This window comes from Microtus ochrogaster, chromosome 21 (assembly GCF_000317375.1).
Source record: "Microtus ochrogaster isolate Prairie Vole_2 chromosome 21, MicOch1.0, whole genome shotgun sequence".
Taxonomy (NCBI): Eukaryota; Metazoa; Chordata; class Mammalia; order Rodentia; family Cricetidae; genus Microtus; species Microtus ochrogaster.
Genome location: NC_022022.1, coordinates 1,098,034 through 1,125,544, shown reverse-complemented (window position 1 = coordinate 1,125,544; position 27,511 = coordinate 1,098,034). Strand labels below are relative to the sequence as shown.

The following is a 27,511-nucleotide window of genomic DNA, read 5'->3' as shown; positions in this document are numbered from 1 at the left end:
AGGTAGCCTTAGGGAGTGTTCCCTGAGATTATTTATGGGTGGAATTTTGGTTGGGGCTTCTGTGTGAGGGATTGAGAACTTGGTTGGTACAGGGCAGGAGGACAGAAATTAGAAAATGGCTAGAACTTTTTTAAAAAAGAAGATTTTAATCTGTAGGATTGTGAGGCTTCTTGAGAACGGTGGTACTCAAACAAGCCTCTTTTTCTTTCCTTCCAGCTGGCGCTTATGTTGCACTTACCCTCTTGGGCTCTTCGCCTTCCTCCATTGGTGTCTCTGGGCTTCAGCAGAACCCACCTCTGGCAGGAATACCCAGAGTTAACCCCGTGATTCCTCCACCACCTCCTCCTCCACCCTTGCCACCCCCACAACACATTACAGGACCCAAGCCTCTGCAGGTATTAGTTTTACTGGCACCTACTGATCACTCTAAGTCCTAGAGTCTAGGGACTCTTTGAAGATCTCCCTCATTGGAACTTAAATTGAATGGGTTTGTGGTAAGCAGAAATAGGCCAAAGAGACATGTAAATACCACCAAAAAGTTAAATAAAAATGAAGTCTGCATAAAAGGATGTTCATGCGTTAGTGTCCTACTCCTCTGTGAATGAAGATGAGGCTTTATAGTTGGCACCCTCACTGTGTTCCTCACTGTGTGAAGAATCTCACAGGGGACCCACCTGGGCCCCAGGTATGGACAGAAGTATCCCATGGAGATTGTTGCCAGTTGGTGTTGGAAGGGTGTGCTTGAAAGTCAAAGAGGAAGAGATTGGCTTCAGAGCAAAGGGGCTCCTGGAAGAGTGAAATAGAAGAAAGATTTAGAAAGAACCCAAAAAAGGTAGAAAAAGAGCCTTCAAGAGTAGAAGAGCCTGTGTGAAGACTTGAAGAAGGACAAGATGCAGATATATGTAAAGAACAGGGTTCTAGGTTGAAGAGAAGTCGAACTAGTTCTTTGGAGAAGTTAGAAAACAATTCGGTATGAAGGCTAATTACAGCTAGGTATTTAAGTTCAGTAATAAGGTAAAACAACAAAAGATTTTATGTTTATTGCATTCCCGCAAGGTGTTGAATTATCCAGAATGTACTCATGAAGTCAGGCTTTACTCTCAACATCTTTCCTCACTCAGGAATGAGCAAATATAAGAGAGTTAAGCTATTGAGCTAGTCCCCAGGTCTCACTACTATTATATTTCCATTCCTAGGATCCTGAAGTTCAAAAGCATGCCACTCAAATCCTCAGGAATATGCTGAGACAGGAGGAGAAAGAGTTACAGGTGAGATCACTGTTAAAGATAGACGGGTCTTTACTTTCATGCAGTAATTAACCCCTATGACAGCAATCTGCCAGTGTGTGCAACTTTAATTTTTTATTTTTTGTGGCTTAGTTTTGTAGACCATATCCAATTACAGTAAAAACATCAGGGCCTGTGGGTATATAATATAGCCCAGTGGTAGAGCACATACTTGAGGCCCAAGGTTCAATCCCCAGCAAATAGAAAAGTACTGTCTTGAGACCATTAAAGGATTGTGTTGACTGAGTTTTCTGTCCTGCCTGATTCCTGCAGTCGTTAAGTCCCAAAGAAATCACACAGAGGTCTACATTAATCATAAACTGATTGGCCCATTAGCTCAGGCTTCTTATTAACTCTTATAACTTACATTAGCTCATTGTTCTTATCTGTGTTAGCCACATGGGTCAGTACCTTTTTCAGTAGTGTAGTCACACCTTGCTTCTTCCTTGTCTGGACAGGACTGAAGAGGGAGCTTCCCTCTTCCCAGAATTCTCCTGTTCTCATTGACCCGCCTCTACTTTCCTATTTGGTTGTCCCGCCTATGCTTCCTGCCTGCTACTGGCCAATCAGCGTTTATTTAAAATATAATTGACAGAATATAGATGATTATCCCACACCAGGATTGCCTTTGGCCAACAGAATTAGTTAAAGCAGACCAGTGAATGAGTAGGATAGCAGAATCCTATGGCTAATACATTAGGATGTTGAATATGTAAACTAAATATAAATAAATAAGAAAACAGCTAAAATGAGGAACTAGTAGAACTGAGGAAAACTGAAGTTCATTGGAATTCCTTTTTTTTTTTTTAATTTTTGAGGCAAGGTTTCTCTGTAGCTTTGGAGCTTGTGCTGGAATTAGCTCTTGTAGACCAGGCTAGCCTCAAACTCAGAGAGATCCTCCTGCCTCTGCCTCCTGAGTGCTGGGATTAAAGGTGTACACTACCACCTCCCAGCTGGAATTATTCTTAAGAGGATTCCAAAGAAGAGAAAAGTAAGCATGGGAGGTAGGGGTGGGCAGATGAATACTGGGTTAGACTGATGAAGAAGAAGATGAAAAAAGATACCAGTCTAGGAAATGATAGGCACAGAGACCAAGAAGATTAATTTGGCTGGAATAGGCCAGTCTGTAAGTATTTACTACATATAAAACATTGTTTTAGTTTCTGTGGTATATAAAATGGCGATGAGTTGGTTCCTACCTTTAGTGTGCTTAAAATCTAATGGAAATTTCAAATTCTAGTAAGAGGGAAGTCATAAGAACACAGAGTTTATATAGAATTAAAAGGAAAAACAATTACAATGCCGTGTAAAAGCTTCACAGTAGAAATGGTGTTTGTGTTGAGTTTGGAAGAGTGGAACTTAAGCAGACAAAAAGAGATAGAGGGTAGCCAGGCACATACCTTTAATTTCAACACTTGAGAGGGAGAAGTAAATGGATCTCTGTGAATCTTAAACCAGCCTGGTCTACATAGATGTTTCAGGTCAACCACAGCTACAGAGAAAGACCCTGACTCAAAAATAAACAAAATTGGGGGCATTGCTAGTGAGGAAATAGTTAAGGTCAAGGCATGGAGTTGTGAAAACAGACTTAAGTATTGTGTTCTTGTGGTGTGCTAAGTCTTCTGTTGGAGCAATCAGTTGGGTAGCCTTCAAGGTACAAGTATGAGTGGTTACAGGAATAAATGAGAGATGTACCTACCCTTAAGGAGTTTCTGCAATACCATAGGACATGATCAACTAAATGAAGATATATGGCATTGTAATTTGTTGCTTGTGTATTCACATTGGTTTACTAAGACATCGTTACAATATAAAACTAGACATGCAGATCAATGGACTAGCTAGCACTCAGAGCTCTGATATTAATGATTACAAAATGGCAGCTCATTTTCAACAAATGGTACTAGATAACTTCATATCTACAAACAAAGAATTAATCTGTATCCTTATCTTACAAAATTAACAAAATTAATTAAAAATGGATTAATAAAGCCAACAAACAAATGTATAAAACTCAAGAGAGATGAGGAAAGGGGGACTTGGTCTGGACTGAACATTGCAGATGTTGTTCTTGTTGTCCCTCAGGACCGTGTCTACACAGCATTTAAATTATGTTAGATATAAGTAATGAGGAAAGAAAAATATTAAACTTTTAGAAGGAAACATATGAATCATCAAAACCTTGGATTAACTAATGGATTGTTTATGGTACTAAAAGTACAAGCATTCCCCCCAAAAGGTAATTGTATATCATCAAAATTAAAATGTCTGTGTATAAAGAAATAATGTAAAAAATAAAAGGGCAGCTCACAGAATAGAAGACATATTTCACAATCATATATCTATTAAAGATCTTATTACCGGAGTATGTAAAGAACTCTTTCACCTCAAGAATAAAAAAGCAAATAACAGGGCTAGAGAGATGGTTCAACTATTAAGAGCACTGACTGCTCTTCCAGAGGACCCAGGTTCAATTCACAGCACCCATATGGCAGCTCACAATTGTCTGTAACTCCAGGTCCAGGGGATACAATGCTCTCTTCTGACTTTAGTGGGCCCTGCATGCATGTGGTATGCAGACATACATGCAGGCACAATACCCATACTCATAATAAAATAATTTTTTTAAAAAGGTCAACATAACTAAAAATTTTGGCAAGGGCTGATGTGTTTAAGTGGTAAGAGCACTTGCCTAGACCCTGGATTCCATTTCTACTCATCACTAGACGCAAGCAAACAACAACCAAACTTAAAAAACAAAAACAACAACACCCAAAAAAAATTAGGTAGGAAACTGACTAATTCAAAATGTTACTTGATTTTTTTTTGATATTTACTTAGATTTTTTTTTACATGTTCTTATTTTTAAGAGTGTCTGTGTATGCAGGTCCCTCAAAGTCCAGAAGAAGATGGCAGATGCTCTGAGAGAGGAACAAATGATCTTAGCTTCGGAGACCTCTTTCCAGCCCCATAAGCTTTGTTCTTAAACTAAATAAAATTAGCAAAAGATTTGAACAGTTCTCTAAAGAAGGCACAAGCCAGACATTGTGACATATGCCTGGAAATCTGAGGCAGAAGGATTGCAATTTGGAGGCCAGCCTAGGTTATGTAGTGAAAAACAACCTTAAAATTAACAATTAAAGAACTACAAATGACCAATAAGCATATGAAAAGATGGGGAACTGCTTCTCAAAATGACAAGATACTGGGATTTTTATAGCCAAAATAGTAAAAAATCGTTTGTGGTAAGGGTTGTAGACAAACCTGAGAAACACTTGTTTATGTTTTGTCTACAAGTTCACCATCCTAATCTGTTTGCATCACCAATGGTGGGAATATAAAATAATACAAGTCACAGGAAAACATTAGGTAGTTCTTCCCATTGCAATCCACTAAACACAGATGTAATCCACTCCTAGATAAATGCCAAGAAGAATTAAAAATACATATTCACACAAAATTTTATACATGAGCATTCATGACAACTATCTCTGTAATAGCCCAAAGGAAACAACCTAGAGTCTGCCAACTGGTAAGAAATGTGGTTTATCTACAACACAGTGGATATTTAGCCTTAAAAAAGAATGGAGTACCGATACATGCTATTAAATGGAAGAACTCTGAAGGCATACTAAGTGAAAGAAGACAAAAGTTCACAAAATGTTGCAGTTCCATATATATGGAATGTCCAGAATAGGCAAATGCTCAAAGACAAAATAGACTCGTGGTTACTAGAGTGTGGAAAGTTGGGGAGGTAGGTTGACTGCTTACAAATACCAGCTTTCTTATTGAAGTCATGTTCTGAAATTTGATAGTATATTTGCACAGTTGTGTAAATATACTAAAAAAACCTCTGTATTATATACTTCATATAAGTTTAAGTTATATGAGTTATATCTTAATGACAAACTTTAAAATAACTTTTGGGTACTGTGGAAACTGCATTACTGATTTATGCAGTACCTATCGAAGTTTTCAGGAGGTGACAGTTGAGTGGGGTTCAGTCCACTGTGACCAAAACACTGCGAACAACAATGCAGGACAGTGGTTGGGAAGTGATTCGGCTCACTTAAAGATCTTAGACTTTCTCCTAAAGACTGTGGGAATTAATCAGAGATTTTCAAATTAATCTTCTTGAGAGAAGTGTGGTTTTGGAACTGGAGAAATGATTCTGCTGTTAAGGGTATTTAAGGGTTGTTCTTGCAGAGTACCCAAGTTCAGTTCCCAGCACCCACATTGGGCCACTCACAACTGCCTATAACTGCATTTTCTAGACATCAGATGCCTCTTCTGGCCTTTGTGGGTGCCTGCACACATATACACTGAGGCACATCCACACACACTAAATAAAAAAATGTAAGTACATGTTAAGTGAATTGACATAAAGAAACCTTGGTGATGGCTACCGTAGTATATAAGAGATGACAACGGATATGACAAGAACTAGAATTTAGAACAGGAAAGAGACGTCTCAGAAGTCACATTGTGGATAGTTACCGTCTGGCTAAGGAGAAGAAAGAGTAAAGGATGGCTCTGAGTTGGGTGCCATGGGTGGAATCTAATAAGTCACGGGACAGAAATGAAGGTCAGCATTGAATGAGCCTGTGAGGCATTTAGGTAGACTGTCCTCTGGGAAACAGCTCTGGAGAGAGGAGATTAGGGTATCCTCAGCAACCGTGTGGTCATTGAAGCTGGGATCTGGCTGAAATCAACACCAAATCAGAGAGGAGAATTCTAAAAATTGATTGAAGATCTGTGTGAATCTTTAGCAGTATACCAACCTCTAATATCCACATCCTTTGCTGCTCTTTCATCTTTTAAAAGGTAGCTGCTGAGGTGATGGGGACAGGAAGAAAAAATTGACTGTGGCTTAAAAGACAATGTGGATTGATAGAAGTAATTTTATTGTGGGAGTTTGCTTTTAATTTAGGGAACTTAGATGTCTTTAAAGGGTAGGACATAGGGAAGGAACCACTTGAAAAAGATTTTAAATTTGTCTGAACGATGTCTTAAGAAACGCTTAAAATTATCAGTGGTAAAGAATTTGACTTCTCTTCTGAGTCAGAAGATACAATACAGATGTGTTGAAATGGAGTAATGTTGGAAAAAGTTCTTTTCAGATAATATCTGCTGAGTCAGGGAATGTTTGGGGTTCGATAGACATGGAAAAGATAAATCTAAAATGTAGGGAATTTTAACAAGGTTAGCAGGTAGCAGGAAGCTTTAGGTGAAGTCAGTTCATGTGTAAACGTAACATCTTCATTTGTTAGGTTTTGCTGCTGATTGCTTTTGTACAAAAGCATTAAATACCTGCTATGTATTAGGGCATACAACTGCCACAGCCACTCTGGCAAGCATGTCACAGTTACTCAGATATTAGAGTCATCTCATGATGCAGATACTGTCGTCTCCATTCCTGGCAGATGTATTCAAGCGTGTCCACGCCTACCCAGCTAGTACATAGAGGACCAAGATCTAATGCCAGTCTCCTCGGTCCTGTGTTCTCACTCTGCTGTGTGCTGACAATACATGCCTGCTCTTCAGACACCGCTCATGAAGCAGGGTTCTGGCTTCTCTAAATAAGCTTTTCCTCTCCTCATTTGACGTTTTCATTTTGTTGTCTTTACTCTAACATTTTCTGTGTCGTGATCTGGTTAGTTACTTTAATACTTCACTCTTGAGTGCAAGTTGAGGAAGAGCTCATGTACAATGTGGGACCTCATCCAGCCCTTAGAAATAGGAAGACCTTTTGGTTTTTTGGTTTGATGGTTTTTTTTCCTTTCTTTCATATATTCTGTTTCTCATCAATCACCCCTTTTTTTCTGATCCTAAATGATGCAATAGCAGGCATCTACTAGCAGACAGAAATCTTGTTTGTTTTGTGATAGCTACCTTTTCTTACTGCTGTAAATCACCTGTCCTCTACTGACCAGTCCTCTACCTTTTCCCTCCTTCCCCTTCTCTTCTCTTTCTCCTTGCCCCTCCCTAGCGTATCTGTGAGGTGTATAGTCGGAACCCTGACAGCCTGCTAGAAGAGCAAATCGAAGGTGCCCGGCGGCGAGTCACTCAGTTACAGCTGAAGATCCAGCAGGAGACTGGTGGCTTAGTGGTGAGTGAGTGAGTGAGTGGAAGTAGGCGTTGCTCCAGGACCAGCACCATGCAGAGGGACTAGTGTAGAAGGAGGAAAGCAGGGCCGAAAGCCTCTTGAGCATGGCAAGAGTAGCACCAAAGAAGGTGCACTATTGCAGTACCTACTGGTGATATCAGAGAGAGGAAAGCCTGTTTTATGTCCTACTGAAAAGAAGAAATAGAAATAAATTAGTCTGCTTTAACCTGCTAATTACTCTTCCCTTCTGAATAGCTTCCTCAAGAATGTGTATTCCTACTCTGGCATTACTCAGCGGTCATCCAGTAGCTTTTTCTTTAAGGATCTCCTCAAGGGAACACAAGTGCTTTCCAAGTCAGCCTCAGTTAAGGATCTCAGTCAGTTGAAAAGAAATGCCACACAGGAGGAGGTTGTTTATCTTTTCTTCTCATCAGGGACTTTACCACTACTGTCTTGCTTATATCCTTCAGGCCTCAGTTCCTTGGGTAAGTAAGAACTAACCTTAGGAAATTATGGTACCCAAGAATAGTAAGTAGTTTCCCAAACCCATAGAAATGGTTTAAGGTGGAGCTGGAGAGATGGATCAGCAGTTAAAAGCACTAACTGTTTTTCCAGGGGACCCAATCCCTCCTCTGGCCTTCATGAGTACTACGCACACTTGGTACACATACATACATGCATGCAAAATACTCATACACATAAAATAAAAATAAGTCTTTTTAAAATATTTTTAATTTGTTTAAGGCATTTGTCTTTCTTTTTAAACTGTTCTGTCCAGAAGTTGGTAAAAACATAGGAAACTAAACCTTAAAAATCTACTTTTCTAAAGGGACTTTCATATCATATAGTAGATGACTTAGATTATGGACATAGACCATCTAGTTTTGATTACCAGGTATAGTTCCCCTCAGCTTTCAGACTCATGGCCAAGTAACTTAACCACTAAGAGCCTCTCTCTTCATTTCTTATTCATAGAAGGACACAACAGAATGTACCTGGTAAGGTATTGCCAGAACTAAGGCATACCACTAGCACCATGTATAAATGTGTGTGTGCCTGCTGCCATTGTTGATGTCTGTGTGACATGAATTTTGAGACTCTGAGCTGAGAATTGTGACATTTGGGCGCTAGCCCTGGTTTTCTTCATTTAGAATGTACTTTAGAAAGATTAGTAAACATCTGAGCTTCTTTCTGTCTCCTTATTTATGACATGGGAATAACCTGTTCTGCCTAGAGTTGCTGAAAGATTGAATGCAGCTAAGGAAAGTGCTTTGTGCACAGCTCTGCAGTGGCTGGGGCACAGAGCTTCGTGCCAGTACCAGTACTCCCATAGATACAGATGTTTTTAATGCGCTTTATTTATTTATTTATTTATTTTTATATGCTCTGGTGTTTTGCCATGGGTGTCTGATTCATAGAACTGAAGTTACAGACAGCTGTGAGCTGTCACGTGGTTGCTGGGAATTGAACCTAGGTCCTCTGGAAGAGCAGTCAGTGCTCTCAACCACTGAGCCATCTCTCTAGCCCCAACATATATGTTTAACATCTTTCCTCATTGCAGGTTTGGGATTTTTTATTCCTTAATGGTTAGAAAATCTTTTCCTGTATCCAACCTAAATAAGGCAATAAATTCTTCACTCTTCCAGGGTGAAGAGTGAAGGGAGATTTTTGTTAATTTTTCAATAATAATTAAACTACTTTTCCACCATTAGGAGTCACCACCTTCTCAGACTGCACATATGAAGCTGGGCATTTCCCATTTCTTCAAGCTGTGCATTTCCTAGGCAGTAAAGCAAAAGTAGCCACTTGCTATAAAAGCAAACATGGCTCTGACTGGTAGAAGGAAACAGGAGTGGGAGAGGCTCAAAGAAATTTCCCACTGTCTGGTCTTCTCTCTTTTAGGACATACTTCCACTCTATAGTGACACCAGCCAGAGAACATCTGAAGGTAAATCCCCATCATCCTCTGGGTCTGTATGAGCTTTCTTCTATGTTGGTCTCTCCCAATGGAACAGATTCCAAAATAATAAAGAAAAGGTGATATTAATACGCAGGACAGTTGGATGTATAGAAGTAAACAATGGCTAAGTAAGAAATAGGAGCTACTGGGGTGACAGGTCCAGACAACTTGCTTGACAACATGCGGCACTTAGGAGCTTAACAAACTTTTGTGAGGAGGGGTGGCGACCAAAAGAGAGTTAGGAATGAGCTGCAGACTAAGAACTAGAGTCTTATTTTAGATGGTGGCATGTTCTGTGCCCAGATGCAGATATGGGCAGAGGAAAAGCCCAGTAAATCAGGAGAACCTGGAGGTCACAATATGAAAGAATTGAAGGACAGCTGGCAAAAGAAGGGAAGATGGCAGCTTCCACTTTCTGCCCAGTGCCCAAAATAAAGGCTATTCTTCACTCAAGGCCTGAGATCTTTTCTAAAACTGGTTTCTTCTCAGGCCGCCTCTCTCTGGATTCCCAGGAGGCAGACAGTGGTTTGGACTCTGGGACAGAACGCTTTCCCTCTGTCAGTGAGGTGAGTACCAGCAGGTACATTTAAAATGTATGCATTCAATTTCCCACCCCTGGGCACCTCCACAATTCTAACTCTAGGGACATAGTCCCTGTGCTCTGGTTCTGAGTGGCTTTGACATGCATCCTCATGCTGGGTTATCACATCACCTGACTGTCTCTGCTGTGGTATGGAGGTGGCAGTGTTATCACTGTAGCTCTGCTGTGGTATAACATAAAGGTGGCAGTGTTCTCACTGTGGCTCATCTTTGAGAGCAAGTTAATGAACCCCACCTAGTCAGGTGTGATACTCACTTTCTTTGCTGCACATCTTTTCCTACTTTAATCATAAATTTTCAGATTTTCTTATCTCAAAGGTTATATCTCTTCTAGTTGCTCTCAGTTGGCATATAAGATTATGAATATAAAAATGAGAAAGAATAGAATGAGTAGAAGAATGATAACAATAGTAAAATATCTATTTAGCCAGACTCATTAAACATGGAAATAAGTGTTAAAAATATACTAAAATTATAATATAAGTAACATTTGGAATTTCCTTTTCTTACTGCTGGTAACTGACTATTGGTGAGAGGGTGATGGATATCTGTAAAAGAATAGATAATCTTGGAAAGTAACCAGAATGTGGCGGGATGTAGGTAACCTATAGTTTGTGTACATGAGAGGTGATAGGGCAATGAAGTTTGTGAACTGTGACTGAGACTTCCTGATTGAATAGATACACAAGCTCTTTGGCTCTCAATAAGTCTCATGGTTCTCAGAGAGCTGTTAGAAAGAATAGTGTACAATCAAGAACGCTGTGAGTGTCAGTGGTTATCATTATAGAGTTGTCTGAATGAGATTCCTTATCATAGAATTCTCTTCCTCTAGTCATTGATGAATAGGAACTCAGTACTGTCAGATCCTGGACTAGACAGCCCTCAGACTTCTCCTGTAATCCTGGCCAGAGTGGCCCAGCACCATAGACGACAGAGCTTGGATGCACCAGTGCTCCCATCCAGTGACCAGGTGAGAACGATGGGAACAACTCCAGTCTTTCCCCTTTCACACCTAGGACAGAGAGAGCCTGTCTCAATGGGGGGGGGGGATTAATTGTATAATGGGAGGATTTTTCAAGATTTTGTTTATTTATGTGTATGAGTGTTTTGCCTGGGTTTACCACATACATACATACATACATACATACATACATACATACATACATACATACATACATACTCGGAGGCTAGAAAAAAGGCATCAAATCCCTTAGAACTAGAGTTACACAAACACATAAGTAAAAATAAAATCTAATTGAAAAATGCCTAGAGTATACAAAAACTTTAAAGAGAGAGAGAGAGAGAGAGAGAGAGAGAGAGAGAGAGAGAGAGAGACTTTAAAAAACAGCAAGAAATCAAAAACCTAGTCAATAAGTGGGCTAATGAAGTGAAGAAATGGTTCTCAAAATATGAACTACAGCACACACCTTTAATCTCAACTCTCTGGAGACAGAGGCAGGTGAATCTCTGTGAGTTCCAGGCGAATCTGATCTACAGAGCAAGTTCCAGAACAGGCTCCAAAGCTACAAAAAGAAACCCTGTCTCAAAAAAATAAAATAAAATTATATATATGGACTACAAATGGTCAATAAACATGAAAAGATACTCAACCTTATTAACCACTAGGGAAATGTATATTTCTATATTGAGATCCATACAGAATGGCAATCATTAAGAAAATACATAACAGAGGTTGGTGAAGATGTAGATTAAAGGGAACCTTATATATTGCTGGTGGTAATATAAACTAGTCCTAGCTACTATAGAAGTCAATATGAAAATTTCTTAAAAACTAAAAATAGGTCTTCTATGTGACCATTGAGTGACCCTATTTCTGAGGCAGCCTGAACAGAAATCTACTCACCCCAGTTAGGGAACAGATGACAGACTAAAGTCTGGATACCAGCCGGGTGGTGGTGGTGGCACATACCTTTAATCCCCAGCCCTGGGGAGGCAGAGGCAGATGAATCTCTGTGAGTTCAAGGCCAGCCTGGTGTACAAGAGCTAGTTCCAAGACAGGCTCCAAAGCTACAGGGAACCCCTGTCTCGAACAAAACAAATAAGGAAGGAAGGTAGGTAGGTAGTTAGGTATGGATACCACTAAAGTACAATTTGGTAAACTTGAGTTTTTATTGGTATTACTTATTGGAGTATGGGTGAAGTATTAGTTACAAGAACAGAAATATTCAAAGGTCAAAAGCCCACCCTAGGATGAGTGACAAATCATGAACCTATGTAGTAATATGAGCGGCGGGGCTGTGTCCCCAGCACCCCGGCTGCCTGGTTAGCTTATGCCCCGAAATGACAACACACAAAATGTATTCATTTAATCACTGCTTAGCCTATTTCTATCTAGCCTCTTCTAAGCTAACTCTCACACCTGGACTAGCCCATCTCTAACAATCTGCTGTAGCCCACAAGGTGGCTTACCAGGGAGATTCTAGCCTACGTCCATCCTGGGTCGGAGCTTCATCATCGTGTGTGCCTCAGAGAGCAGAACTCTCGCGTCTGCCCTGGAGATGGGAGCATGTCGTCTCTGCTCCAGAGCAGAGCTGTCGAGTCTGAGCTCACTTCCTCTTCCTCCCAGCATTCTGTTCTGTTTACTCCTCCCACCTATGTTCTAAGCTATGAGCCCAAGCAGTTTGTTTATTACTTAACCAATGAAATCAACAGATTGATATATGACACTCCCACATCAAACCTAGAGTATAACTTAGAGTCAACTTGACAAATTGGAGAATGTCTCTTCCAGATAGCTCAGTTGGTCTGAAGGTATTTCTCAGCAGTCCTTATTGCTTTGGTATGCTTGGGGAAGGATTGGCCTCATGCATTTGATCAGTCCCAGGGATTTCCTGAAGCTTCTGAGTTGTTTACTTCCTGAGTCATAAGATCTTAGAGAAAATTTCTTTATAACCAATGACGATCTGTACCACTCTGGATTACAGACATTTGCATGTCCATATTTATAGCAACACAGATCACAGTAGCTGAGTTATGGAACCAACCATGGTGTTCAGCAACAGGAATAAAGAAAATGTGATGTGTATACACAGTGGAGTTTTTCAACCATAATGAACAACAAAATCTTGTCATTTGCATAAAAATAGATGAAACTGGAGCTAATCATAAGAATAAAGTCAAATTAAGAGAGACAAATAGCATACATTTTTGCTCGTCTGCTAACTTTTGGCTTTCTATAGATATATAAAATCATGTTTTGTGTCCATAACATGACTGTCCCTAGAGACAAAGGAGACCAACAGGAGGAAAACACTAGAAAGAGGAAATCATGGAGCAGTGGAATACGCTCAGAATCAATATATGCTTGTTTACAAAAACAGACAGGGCTTTTCTGTGTAGCTTTGGAGCCTGTCCAGGAACTCAATCTGTAGACCATGCTGGCCTCAAACTCAAAGAGATCTAAGATTAAAGATGTGCATCACCACCGCCTGGCTAAAACTTTTTAAAAATAGATTTATTTCTAAAATAATTCTCCCCAAACAAGCTAAAATCGAGTCTTTTTTATGCTTTTGCCAGAGATTCATAGGGCATCTAGAAAACATGGGCCTCAAAGACTGGGTGTTACAAGATATTGGAGGGTCTTGGGGTATGTCTGAAAAGAACAAATACAGCTTGCCTGCCTAACTCTGTGCCTTTGAATGTGTGAAAGGCTCTCAGGGCCTCTGTCTTACAATTTATTCAATGCTTTCAGGGTCTTTCAGTCATTATGGGGTAGAGGTAGGTGACTGTCCAAAACACAGAAGAAAGTATTAGGGAAAGCTCCATGAGAAAGTGCATGAGTAAAATTTCAGAAACAAGTGTCTCTTGGAGAATCACTAAAAACGGCAGGAAATGTAGTCACTAGAAAATTATTGATAATTTTCCCAGCATTTGGATGGCAGAGGCAAGAGGATCTTATGAGTTTGAGGCCAATCTGGTCTACATAGTGAGTTCCAGGGCAGCCAGATCTACATAGTGAGACCCTGTGTCAAATAAAATAAATAAAATAAAATAAAATAAAAAATAAAAATAAAATATTGGTAGCTCAGGGAACCTTTAGAAAAATCTGACCTATAAAGCATTTGAAAAGATTATGTGGTGTGAAGTCTCTTGGAGTCATTCCTAGTATATCAGTTAGGATTAGTATTTTATTAAAATTCATGGAAAGAGAAAAGAAAAACAAAAGCCAGTGTCTAAAGAGTTTGAGTTTTAACAGGGAATAGGGGAGGGAAATATGCATGTCAGTGTCTGAGAAGATTGCTCCATCCTCCCTCACTAAGGGAGACAAAGGCAGATCCGCTCTGTCTCTAGCAGTTACTAATCCACATGCTTGCTTGGCCACCCTAGTCAGCAGCACTGTGGTAGTTGCTGTATTAGATTTGGAGAATGTGTTTAGGGAGAACAGTAGTGATTTGGTCTGTTTAGGAAAACACAAGTCTCCAACCCAGTAGTCCATTGGGGCAGTCAGTTCTTTGTTAAAGGACACTCATTCCTCATCCTTTGCAAACAGAACATTTTTCTAATCTCCCATTTTCCTGTGTCATGTGACCAGACTGCTCTATTTCTGCTGTGCCCCACCCAGAAGCAGTTGGCTTTGTGCAAGTGGAAATGGATACATCTGTGCTGAACTGTGGGATTAGACCACTTAGACCTGAATGGCCATTTTAGAGTTAGGCTCCTAAACAAACGCCACCGAGGAAGTTGAATCCATGTCTTCTGTAATTTCTCATCTCTCCTTCAGGGTGTAGATCAAAGCCCAAAGCCTCTGATTATTGGCCCAGAGGAAGATTATGACCCAGGTTATTACAACAATGAGGTAACGGTTTTCTGGTTTACTCCTTTTGTCTTCCTCCCTTGCTTTACCCATATTGCCCTTGACTGGAAGCAGTTTGATTAGTACCAACTCTCAAATGAACCTATGGGGAAGGAGGCTCAGCTAACAGAGCCCAGAAAGAAGAAAGCATGAGAATAATGTTTGCTGTCTGTCTCCTGTCAGCCGTTCTCAATTTTTCTGCCTTTCAGAGCGACATCATCTTCCAAGATCTTGAAAAACTGAAGTCACATCCAGCCCACTTGGCAGTTTTCCTACGTTACATCTTCTCTCAGGCAGACCCTGGTCCACTGGTAAGTCACAATTGTCAGTCTTGTAGTGCCTGCTTCTGCTCAGTAGGGAGAATCTCTGACCACTGTGCCTTATCTCTTTATGTATCTAGCTTTTATGTCAGATCCATAGGCAAAGTCAGGCATGTCCAGGACAGACAAAACTAAAAAGAAGATGAAACCTATTGTGTCATGCAGCTAACCACACCTGTAGCCTGAGGACTACCAAGAAGACCTAGGCCAGGAACAGTGTCATTCTCTGTTAATTTAGGAAGTCTTCAGAGTTCTTTAAATGAAAGTGAATACAAATTGACTGAGCAGTTGAGAGAAATCACCCTTGCAGATTTATAACGTTGCTATAAAAAATTTAGCAGGGATAAAGCAATAATGAATCTTCCATCTAAGATGATGGCATGAAGAAATATCGGCTGGGCTGGTGGTGCCTACCTTTATTCTCAACACTTGGTAAAGAAAGGCAGGTGTTCTCTGAGTTTAAGGCCAGCCTCATCTACAGATTGAGTTCCAGGCCAGGGCTACACAATGAGATTCTGTCTTGGGGGGGGGGGGTGGGAGGAAGAGACATTTGAGAAGATGGATAAAGTTCACAGTGCCACAGGGTGGTACCCAGAGCCATCACCTCATACCCTCTCATCCCTCCTACTGCATAGAAACAAGGGCTGATGGTAGAGGAAGGCTGGTATTGTGTTCTTTAAAGTAAGTCTTGCACAAGAAATGAGTTGCTATCTTTTTCTTTCTGGAAATACCACAATTAGAGTCCAGAATGAACATTGATTTGCTCAAAGGGAATTCATTGAATACCTGTTTGTTTAGTCCCAAATGCTGATATCTCAGAAGCATTCCTGAAAAAGATGGAGCACATCACCAAGAGGAACAAAGTAAAAGCCCTTCAAGAACAGTACATAAACAAGTGAAGACACCACTAGAAATGTCCAGTGTGGAAGGAGACAGAATAGAGGAGTGATCAACGTGAAATATGCTGAGGGAAGGAAACTGAAATGCTTGCCTTTTTTCAACCTCATCATTGTTGACATTTTAGACTGGAAAATTCTTTGTTGTGGGAGGAGATCTTAATTTGGGGATATTTAGCCATTTACTGGACTCTACCCCTAGATGACAGTAGGAACCACTCCCTAGTAAATTCAGACATTATCAGACATCCTCCAGGTAAAGTCACTCCTCGTGAAGATCCACGGCTCTAACCCAGGTTCTCTGTTGTTCTAGCTTTTTTATTTGTGTTCAGAAGTTTATCAACAGACAAATCCCAAAGATTCCCGAAGTTTGGGGAAAGACATCTGGAATATTTTCCTAGAGAAAAGTGCGGTAAGAATGTCATGGATTAGAATACAATTCCATATTCCGCATCACAAGCAAAGGAAACCCAAACAAATATTCAAGCCAAATAAAGACAAGTTGTTTTTTGTTTTTAACGAAAATGTGCTTCTTGGGGTAGTTCTAACTCATCTTGAACCAGGTGCTTTCGGTGCTGCTTCCTTCTGGAGAGGAGCATCTTCCTATCAGCTTTGCTTTTCCTCCTGTGGCTGACAGGACTGTGAGGTCGCCAGCACATAAAACTGCTGTTTGTGCATAGCATCCTGGGCATTTCACGTCCATAAAGTAGAAATCAGGGCTCTACACCAGATGCTTTTTCTTATATTCCTCCTCTCTTCTGGAGAGGGATGAGGGAGACCTTTTGTCAGAGGCATGTTCTCATAGGGAGGTCATCACTGTAAGCAAGTGAGTGTCACAGCTCTGGAGCTGATCCTGGCTTATTGGGAAGCCAGGCTATATCTAGAGCTGCAATAGGACAACTCTGGAAGCTAGAGCCGCAATAGCACAGCTCAGCCCTTGGAGGGAAAGGTGTCCTGACTTACCGGGAAGTTGGGCTACCTAAAGCTGGGGTGCAGTGGGGGATGGTTTACCCACAGGATATATCAATCCTGCTCTTCTCCTAGAGAGTTGCTACGTTCCTAAGGGAACATCCTAGCAGAGCTATCCATTTCTGTGACCCAAGATGTTACTTCTTCTTCTACTCTCTGCTAAAAGGGAGCCTTTGCAGAAATGCAGCGACCTCTTCCTCTTGAAAAGTTTCTGTTTCTGCTCAGCCCTCTAAGTGAACATCTCAGCAGGGTTCTTCTGTTCTGTGCAGACGAATGAAGACCCTCACCCAGGACTCTTGAGAAAGAGATTTCCAGGAGAGCAGCTGCCTCTGCTGGGATGGGAAAGGACAGCCAGCAACTGAACAGTCTTATAAAGGGCTTCTTAGGGGTGGAATTTTCCCAGAGAATTTTTCTGCTCAGAGATTAGTTGGTTTAGTTGATCTTGGGCAGAGATGGCTCTGATTTCTGGGCCTAACTGTGTTTCTTTCACTGGTCCTGGTCCTTTGGCTCTGATTCTATGGTCAGGGCATGTGTCTTTCTCTGACTCTGATTCTAGAGACTAAGTGTGTTTCTTTGGCACTGGTTTCCGAGTCAGGGTGTGTTTCTTTGGTTTTGGGTTCAGAAATAAAGTGTTTCTTTCCCTGGCTCAGGTTTCAGATCCTGGGAGTGTTTCTTTCGCTGGCTCTGGGTTTAGAGTCAAAGTGCTCAGGGATTGGTTGGTATTCCTTGACTGGCGCTTTTACCCCAATCACCACCAGAAAGCTAGAGATGGATTTTTAAGACCTTTTCTCTCTAAGAGAAGAGATTAGGATTCCTGGATTCTGTTCCTTCCTCTCAAAGATCTACCTTTCCTAAGGCTGGAGATGACTCAGTGACTAAGAGCACGTGTTGCTCTTCCAGGGCTCCCAGGTTTGATTCCCAGCACGAACATGGTAGCTCACAAACATCTGTAACTCTCCTACAGACACTAGCCACTCACGTGCTACATAGACATACACACAGACAAAACACCCAAACACATAAACTATTTTTTAACTTAAAGGATTTATCTCCTTTGTATGTCTCTCTAGTTCCACATGTGGAATATATACCACCTTTCTGCACAGTAGTTAGAGATAGAGCAGTGGTTCTCAACACCTAAGCCCACCAGAAAACACAGAGATTTACATTAGGATTCATAACAGTAGCAAAATTACAGTTATGAAGTAGCAAAAAAAATAATTTTATGGTTGGGGGGTCACCACAGCATGAGGAACTATACTGAAGGGTCTCCACGTTAGGAAAGTTGAGAACTGCCAAGAAAGATTTCTAACAGCTCTCCAACTCTCGTCTGCCTTTCCTTACCTGGGTGAAGAGACAGGCGCAAGATCATCAGGTGATCTGGATCAGTGAGGCAAGGAAAGTGTAAGTTTCTGAGATTCAGCAGGCCTTGCTGTCATTCCCTAAGAGGGAGGAATGAGCCCCTGCATCTGAACTGGGTTCTCAGGGAAATGTCAGGATCCTGCCTAGAGCATCTGCTTTGCAGATGACAGTCCTTATCTTGAATTTATAATCTGATCAACTAAACTAATTTTGAAATGATTATATCTTCTCACAGTTGGCTACTGGGACTAATAAGGTTGTGGAAATTTGGTTTTCCTCAGTGTTTTGCATTTATTGCCTTTGGTGGGTCTTGAGTAAGAAGGTGAGAGCTGCCAGGTACTCTGCCATCACTTACAGAACCACATCAATATCCAGCCATGTGGCGAGAGATTTAAGGGCACATGCCAGGGTATCATGCTAAGTGCAGGACTAGGTGACACATACCCAGTTTCCACTGGTAGCAAAGGAGAGGAACAGCAATGCATCGAGTAACAAAGGTTGTCCTTTTGGAGCCACTCAGAGGCAAAAGAGACTCCAGCAGCTAATTTGACAGTGGTCCATTCTACATTCCATGCTTCAGAGTAAAAACACCACTGGGTCACCCTCAGAATGTAGTACCAACTTGTCTTGTAAACTCGTGTGCCATTTCCCAAAGTCCTAGCCTAGAATTCAAGTCCAAAATTGAAAAGAGATGAGAAAGAGGGAAAGGGTTGGTATAGACAAGAGATAAAATAGCATTACCAGATCCTGTGTACCTACATACTATCCGTCTGCTTGGTGCTTGCAACCTCATGACTTCTGCCCCCACTCTTTTGTTTTATAGCCTCTCAGAGTGAAGATCCCTGAGATGTTGCAGGCTGAACTCGGTAAGTTGGTCATTGCTCTGGTTTCCTTTTTTTTTCCCCCTTTTTTTTTTTTATTACTTTAAAAAAAAAACAGTCCAAATTCCCACTCCCTCCCCTCCTCCCAGTCCCCTCCCTCTCCCTCCACAGACCTTCCCCCAACCCCTCCAACCTTAAGGGAGTGCCATGTACCCCGCCCTGTGGAAAATCCAAGGCCCTCCCTACTACGACTAGGTTGAACAAGGTTTATATGCAAAGAGAATAGGATCCTATGAAGCCGGTATATGCAAGTAGAGACACATCCCCGTGTCACTATCAGTGGCCTCTCAGTCTGCCCCAGCTGTCAACCCTCTTCAGAAGGGCTTGGTTGTTCCCATGCTGGTTCATTCCCAGTCCAGTAGTGGTGAGCTATGATTAGCTCAAGCAAACTATCTCAGTGGATGACCCCCTCATGGTCTTGAATTCCTTGCTCATACTCTCTTTCCCTCCACCCTTCTAATGGATCTTGGAATTTCAATCCAGTGCTCCGATGTGGGTCGTTGCCTCTGTTCCCATCTGTTGTTGAATGAAGGTTCTATAGTGATATTTAAGATAATCATCAGTCTGACTACAGGGTAAGGTCAGTTCAGACACCTCCTCTATTGCTTAGGGTCTCAGCTGGGTTCATCCCTGTGGGTTCTTGGGCATTTTTCTAGAGCCAAGTTTCTTGCTAACTCCATAATGGCTCCCTCAATCAAAATATCTTTCCTTGCTCTCATATCTATCCTTCCTCTATCTCGACCATCCCATTCCCTCAAGTTCTTCTCCACCCCACTTCTCCTCCCCCACTCCCCGCCCCCCTGCTCCCAAATTTTTGTCTGATTCTAATTTCCAGGTGGGTCTGTATATGTTTTTCTTTGGGTTATTCTTATTACTTAGTTTCTCTAGGATCCTGAGCTATAGGCTTGTTGCTCTGTATTTATGGCTAGTATCCACTTATGAGTGAGTACATACCATATTCATTTTTTTGGGTCTGGGTTACCTCACTCAGAATGATGTTTTCTAATCCAGCCATTTGCATGCAAAATTCAAGATGTCATTATTTTTTTACTGCTGAGTAGTATTCTAATGTGTAGATGTGCCACACTTTCTTTATCCATTCTTCCATTGAGGGGTATCTAGGTTGTTTCCAGGTTCTGGCTATTACAAATAATGCTGCTTTGAACATAGTTGAACAAATGCTCTTGTAGTATTATTGAGCATTTTTTTGTATATATTCCCAAGAGTGGAATTGCTGGATCCTGAGTTAGGTTGGTTCCCAGTTTTCTGAGAAACCGCCACACTGCTTCCCAAAGTGGTTGCACAAGTTTGCATTCCCACCAGCAATGGATGAGTGTTCCCCTTGCTCCACAACCTCTCCAGCATAAGTTATCATTAGTGTTTTTGATTTTAGCCATTCTGACAGGTGTTAAGATGGTATCTCAAGGTTGTTTTGATTTGCATTTCCCTGATAGCTAAGGACAAAGAACGCTTCCTTAAGTATCTTTTGGCCATTTGAAATTCTTCTGATGAGAATTCTGTTTAGTTCAGTATACCACGTTTTAATTGGGTTATTTAGAATTTTAATGTCTAATTTCTTGAGTTCTTTATATATTTTGGAGATTAGTCCTTTGTCTGATGTGGGGTTGGTGAAGATTTTTTTCTCATTCAGTATGCTGCCTTTTTGTCTTATTGACTGTGTCCTTTGCTTTACAGAAGCTTCTCAGTTTTAGGAGGTCCAATTTATTTATTGATGCTCTTATTGTCTGTGCTACTGGGATTATATTTAGGAAGTGGTCTCCTATGCCCATGCATTGAAGGTTACTTCCCACTTTTTTCCTCTATCAGGCTCAGTGTGGTCGGATTTATATTGAGGTCTTTGACTCATTTGGACTTCAGTTTTGTGCATGGTGACAGATATGGATCTATTTTCATTCTTCTACAGGTTGACATCCAGTTGTGCCAGCACCATTTGTTGAAGATGCTTTCTTTTTTCCATTGTATCTTTTTTGCTTCTTTGTCAAAAATCAGGTGTTCATAGGTGTGTGAATTAATATCTGGGTCTTCAATTCGATTCCATTGGTCAGCGTCTCTGTTTTTATGCCAATACCAAGCTGTTTTCATTATTGTAGCTCTGTAATACAGCTTGAAGTCAGGAATAGTAATGCCTCCAGCAGTTTCTTTATTATACAGGATTGTTTCGGCTATCCTGGGTTTCTTGTTTTTCCGTATGAGGTTGAGTATCGTTCTTTCAAGGTCTGTGAAGAATTGTGTTGGGATTTTGATGGGGATTGTATTGAATCTATAGATTGACATTTTTACTATGAAGATTCCTATCCAAGAGCATGGGAGATCTTTCCAATGTCTGGTATCTTCTTCAGTTTCTTTCTTCAAAGCCTTAAAGTTCTTGTCAAATAGATCTTTCACTTCCTTGGTTAGAGTTACCCCAAGATATTTTATGTGATTTGTGGCTATTGTGAAAGGTGGTGCTTCTCTGATTTCCCTCTCAGCTTCTTTATCCTTTGTATATAGGAGGGCTACTGATTTTTTTGAGTTAATCTTGGATCCTGCTACTTCACTGAAGGTATTTATCAGCTGTAGGAGTTCTCTGGTAGAACTCCTTTGGGGGTCACTTATATACACTATCATATCATCTGCAAATAACAAAAACTTAACTTCTTCCTTTCCAATACGAATCCCCTTGATCTCCTTATGTTGCCTTATTGCTATTGCTAAAACTTCAAGAACTATGTTGAAGAGATATGGAGAGAGCGGACAGCCTTGTCTTGTTCCTGATTTTAGTGGAATCGCTTTGAGTTCCTCTCCATTTAATTTGATGTTAGCTGTCAGCTTGCTATATATTGCTTTTATTATATTTAGATATGATCCTTGTATCCCTAATCTCTCCAAGACCTTTATCATGAAGGGATGTTGAATTTTGTCAAATGCTTTTTCTATATCCAGTGAAATGATTATATGGTTTTTTTTCTTTCAGTTTATTTATATGGTGGATTACATTGATTGATTTTCATATGTTGAACCAGCCCTGCATCTCTGGGATGAAGCCTACTTGATCATAATGGATGTTTTGGGGGGGCGGGGGGGTTTGGGTTTTGTTTTTTTTTTGTTTTTGTTTGTTTGTTTGTTTGTTTGTTTGATGTGTTCTTGGATTTGGTTTGCCAGAATTTTATTGAGAATTTTTGCATCCATGTTCATGGATTGGTCTGTAATTCTCTTTCTTGGTTGAGTCTTTGTGCAGTTTTGGTATCAGGGTAACTGTAGCTTCATAAAAAGAGTTTGGCAGTGAGCCCTCTGTTTCTATTATGTGGAACACTTTGAGGAGTATAGGTATTACCTCTTCTTGAAAGTTCTGGTAGAATTCAGCACTAAAACCATCCGACCCTGGGCTTTTTTGATTGGGAGGTTTTTGATGGCTTCTTTCTCCTTACAGCTTATAGGTCTATTTAAATTGCTCACCTGGTCTTGATTTAATTTTGGTAGGTGGTATCTATCTAAAAAATTGCTCATTTCTTTTACATTTTCTAGTTTTGTGGAGTACAGATTTTTGTAGTAGGACCTAATGATTCTCTGAATTTCCTCAGTGTCTGTAGTTATGTCCCCCTTTTCATGTATAATTTTGTTCATTTGGATGTTCTCTGTCTGCCTTTTGATTAGTTTGGATAAGGGTTTGTCAATCTTGTTGATTTTCTCAAAGAACCACCTCTTTGTTTCATTGATTCTTTGGATTGTTTTCTTTGTTTCTATTTTGTTGATTTCAACCCTCAACTTGATTATTTCCTGTCTTGTCCTTTTGGGTGAGTCTGCTTCATTTTTTTCTAGAGCTTTCAGGCATGCTGTTAGGTCATTGATGTGAGCTTTCTCCATTTTCCTTATATGGGCAGTTGGTACTATGAACTTTGCTCTTAGCGCTGCTTTCATAGTGTCCCATAGGTTTGAGTGTTGTATCTTCATTTTCATTGAATTCAAGGAAGATTTAAATTTCTTTATTTCTTCCTTCCAGGAGTGGTTCAGTAGTTGACTGTTGTGGGAGCTGCGGGCCTGCTTTTCATCCCGCCCGGCTCCTGCCACCGGCTAGCTTTACCCAAAATAACAACACACAAATTGTATTCTTTTAAACACTGCTTGGCCCATTATATCTAGCCTCTTCTCGGCTAACTCTTACACCTGGACTAGCCCATTTCTAATAATGTGTGTAGCACCCCAAGGTGCACTTACTCTAGCCTACGTCCATCCTGGGTCGGAGCTGAATTGTGTCTGCCCAGGAGAGGGGAGCATGGCCTCTGAGCTCACTTCCTCTTCCTCCCAGCATTCTGTTCTGCCTACTCCACCCACCTAAGGGATATCCTATCAAAATGGGCCAAGGCAGTTTGTTTATTACCAATGACCTTCCTCCATCAGTTGACTGTTCATTTTCCATGAGTTTGTAGGCTTTCTGGGAGTAGTATTGTTGTTGAATTCTAACTTTACTCCATGGTGATCTGATAAGACACAGTGGATTACTTCAGGGTTTTTGGTTTTTGGGGGGGGGAGGTTGTTTGTTTGTTTTTGTTTTTTGGTATCTGTGGGTGTTTGCTTTGTTACCCAGAATGTGATCAATTTTAGAGAAGGTTCCATAAGGTGCTGAGAAGGCATATTCTTTTATTGGGGGGGGGGTGGAATGTTCTATAGATGTCTGTTAAGTTCATTTGATTCATTACATCTGTTCTCTTATTTCTCTGTTAAGTTTCTGTCTGACCTGTCCATTGTTGAGAGAGGAGTGTTGAAACCTCCTACTATTAGTGCGTGGGGTTTGATGTGCGATTCAAGTTTCAGTAATGTTTCTTTTACGTATGTGAGTGCTTTTGAATTAGGGGCCTAGATATTCAGGATTGAGACTTCATCTCGATGAATTGTTCCTGTTATGAGTATAAAATGTCCTTCTCTATCTCTTCTGATTGATTTTAGCTTGAAATCAGTTTTGTTAGATATTAGAATAGCTTGATTTTTTTTTTTAGGTCCACTTGATAGGAAAACCTTTTCCTAACCCTTTATTCTGAGTAAGTGTCTGTCTTTGAGGTTGAGGTGTGTCTTGTAAACAGCAGAGTGCTGGATCCTGTTTATGTATTCATTCTCTTAACCTGTACCTTTTTATAGGTGAATTGAGTCCATTGATATTAAGTGATATTAATGACCAGTGGTTGTTAGCTCCGGTTATCTTTCAGTAGTAGTATTTGTGTATTTCCTTTCTTTGGGTTATGCTGGTGGGGGAGGGGTATCAGATGCCTGTGTTATTATGGATTGTGGCTTTCCTTCTTGTACTTTCTGTAAGGCTGGGTTTGTGGATATGTATTGTTTAAATCTGTTTTTGTCATTGAATATCTTGTTTTCTCCATCAATAGTGAATGAAAGCTTTGCTGGGTACAATAGTCTGGGCTTGCATCCAGGACCTTCTGGCTTTCATGGTTTCAACTGAAAAGTCAGGTGTAATTCTCATAGGTTTTCCTTTATATGTTACTTGACCTTTTTCTTTTGCAGCTCTTAATATTCTTTCTTTGTTCTGTATGTTTTGTGTTTTGATGATTATATGGTGAGGGGATTTTTTTTGATCCAGTTTATTTGGTGTTCTTTAACCTTTGTGTAACTTCATAGGTATATCCTTCTTTAGGTTGGGAAAGTTTTCTTCTATAATTTTGTTGAATATATTTTCTGTGCCTTTGAGCTGTAACTCTTCTACCCCTATTATTCCCAGGTTTGGTCGTTTCATGGTGTCCCAGATTTCCTTAATGTTTTGTGTTAAGTAAGAATTTGTTGGATTTAGTGTTTTCTTTGACCACTGAGTCAATAGAATCTTTAACATCTGAGATTCTTTCTTCTATCTCTTATATTCTGTTGGTTATACTTGTCTGTATAGTTCTTGTTCATTTACCCAGATTTTCCATTTCCAGAGTTCCCCCAGTTTGTGTTTTCTTTATTACCTCTATTTCAATCTTCAAATCTTGAACTGTTTCCTTCATCTGTTTGATTGCTTTTTCTTGGTTTTCTTAGGTTTCTTTGAGGGATTTATTAATTTCTTCCAGCTTTTTGTTTGTCTTCTCCTCCATTTCTTTAACGGAGTTTTTCACTTCCTCTTTAAGGGTCTCCATCATTTTTATTAAGTAATGTTTAAAGTTGTTTTCTTCTATATCTTCTGGGTTAGGATGATCAAGTCTTCCTGTTGTGTGTCCGCATGGTGGTACCATGTTGCTTTTTAGGATGTTGGAGGAGTTCTTGCATTGGTGCCTTCCCATCTCTTCCTTCAACTCTTATGTCTCATGCCCACCAAGAATTGGTCTCCACGGAGCTCACAGGGAATGACGTGTTGTGGGCGGGGTAGATGGCTGTCTGGCAGACCAGCTCCCTGCTGGTGCTAGGAATGCCGAAGGCACCTGGGGAGGGGGACTCCTGGCCTTTCTCCCACGTGGAGGTTTTAGGGAGTAGGGGTCCAGGTTCCGGGGTCCTGGGGCCACTGTTGTCTCACCTCTTATGTCCACCATGTATTGGTCTCCATGGAGCTCGCAGGGAACAACCTTTAGTGCCATTCTTACACTGAACTCTCAGGAGACACCAAAGACAGAGAGATGGAGTCCCTGTCCCTGCGTAACTGTCCTGTACTAGGAGGCAGAATCCATAAATGGTTACTCCAAAACAGCTTCACACTTAGAACACGCATGATGCGGCACCGCCCGAGAGCTCATTTCTGCCGACTTCCCATGGGCCTCTGGGCCTTTGTAGGCTCACTTGTATGAAGAGGAAATTAGACTTTACCAAGGATTTCTAAGCAAGGACAGATTACTGAAGGTAACTTGTAAAATTACAAAGACCTCTATCCTACCTGCTAAGTCAGACCCTCTGGAATATTGTCTTGAGAGGATTTTCAATTGGTTAACTATGGGTGATTAGGGTTTAGTTTGCTAAGTTACAGAACAATACAGATACCAAGAGTACAGAGTCAGAGCGTTAGTTTGCTAAGTTACAGAACAATACAGATACCAGGAGTACAGAGTCAGAGCGTTAGTTTGCTAAGTTACAGAACAATACAGATACCAGGAGTACAGAGTCAGAGCCAGGACCAAGGATTGGATGATAATACTGTTCCTTCCGATTCTAAAATAGTTGAGGTAATGTCAAGAAGATAGCAGCGTGGGGCTGAGGATACAGCTCAGTTGGTAGAATGCTTGCCTAACATGCAACAAAGCCCTGGGTTTGAATCCCAGCATCCCATAAACCAGGTATAGCAGCACACCTCTGTGATCCCAGTATTCAGGAGGTAGAGACGGGAGGATCAGAAGTTCAAGATCACTCTTAGCTACATACCATGTTCTCAAGGATATATGAATTTGAGACTCTCCAAAAGAAAGAAGAAGGAAGGAAGGAAGGAAGGAAGGAAGGAAGGAAGGAAGGAAGGAAGGAAGGAAGGAAGGAAAAGAAAAGTCAGGCACACACAGTGTTTTCTAAGCTGGAACTAGTAGTCTACATTTAGAAAGAATTAATAGCAAAGACACAGGGAGGACAACCTACATGTACACACAAAGCAGCTTGCTCAGAAACAGACTGAGAGGTCTGGCATGGTGGCACATGCCTTTATTCTCAGCACTCAGAAGGCAGCAGTCAGATATCTGTGAGTCTAAGGCCAGACTGGTCTACATAGAAAGTTCCAGGACAACCAGGATTATGTAGTGAGACCCTGTCTAAAAAAAAATAAAACAGAGAATGAGGTTGTCATTCCCAAGGCCTAGCCCGCATGGTGCTAGATGGCAGAAGATGAAGGGGACATCTCTTGGTTCCATAAGGTGTAAGTATCAAGGCAGTAGAAGGAATAAGTCTATAGAAGACTGCATGTTGATGTCAGCAGACATTTAAGCATATACCCAATGAGAAAGAGCTTCAGTATTTCCTCTCATGAAGCATTTGACATCCAGATAATAATTTTGTCCTTGACTTTGATAGTATCAGAAGAATGATTTAGTCTTAAGCCTGACAACTTGAGTTTAATTCCTGGGATCCACATAAAGGTGAGAGGGGAGAACCAACTCCACAGAGTTGTCCTCTTGAAGGCGTAAGTCACAAACAATGCCACAGCAGTTTGGAATTATAATTAATAGGGTGGTATTTATTTAAAGGGGAAAAAACTTACAGATCACCGCCAGCCCCTCTGCACAACCAGGAAGGGAGTCTAGTCGCCAGCGGAGCAGGAAGTGAAGAGAGCGGAGAAGGAAGTGGCCGCTTTTTTAAAGGGAGAGAGACCACGCCCCAATGGGCTGGTATCTCAGCGGCTATAGGCTGGAGGAGCGGAAGGACCT

At 40.8% G+C, this 27,511-nt stretch overlaps 1 protein-coding gene across 12 annotated transcripts in view; it reads left to right on the top strand.

Annotated features, from left to right (window-relative positions):
- Nucleotides 1-27,511, top strand: part of Arhgef11 (Rho guanine nucleotide exchange factor 11) — a 173,434-nt gene that overhangs the window by 109,639 nt on the left and 36,284 nt on the right. For 8 of the 12 annotated variants that reach the window (XM_026784041.1, XM_013349809.2, XM_026784046.1 and 5 more), the window contains 10 exons: nt 217-395; nt 1,197-1,268; nt 7,276-7,395; nt 9,295-9,340; nt 9,842-9,918; nt 10,785-10,922; nt 14,694-14,768; nt 14,975-15,076; nt 16,295-16,393; nt 19,136-19,178. In XM_026784041.1, coding sequence (XP_026639842.1) covers nt 217-395; nt 1,197-1,268; nt 7,276-7,395; nt 9,295-9,340; nt 9,842-9,918; nt 10,785-10,922; nt 14,694-14,768; nt 14,975-15,076; nt 16,295-16,393; nt 19,136-19,178 — 951 coding nt within the window. The remainder of the gene's footprint in view (nt 1-216; nt 396-1,196; nt 1,269-7,275; nt 7,396-9,294; nt 9,341-9,841; nt 9,919-10,784; nt 10,923-14,693; nt 14,769-14,974; nt 15,077-16,294; nt 16,394-19,135; nt 19,179-27,511) is intronic. The other 4 variants (XM_026784050.1, XM_026784051.1, XM_026784048.1 and 1 more) reach the window with 2 other exon arrangements.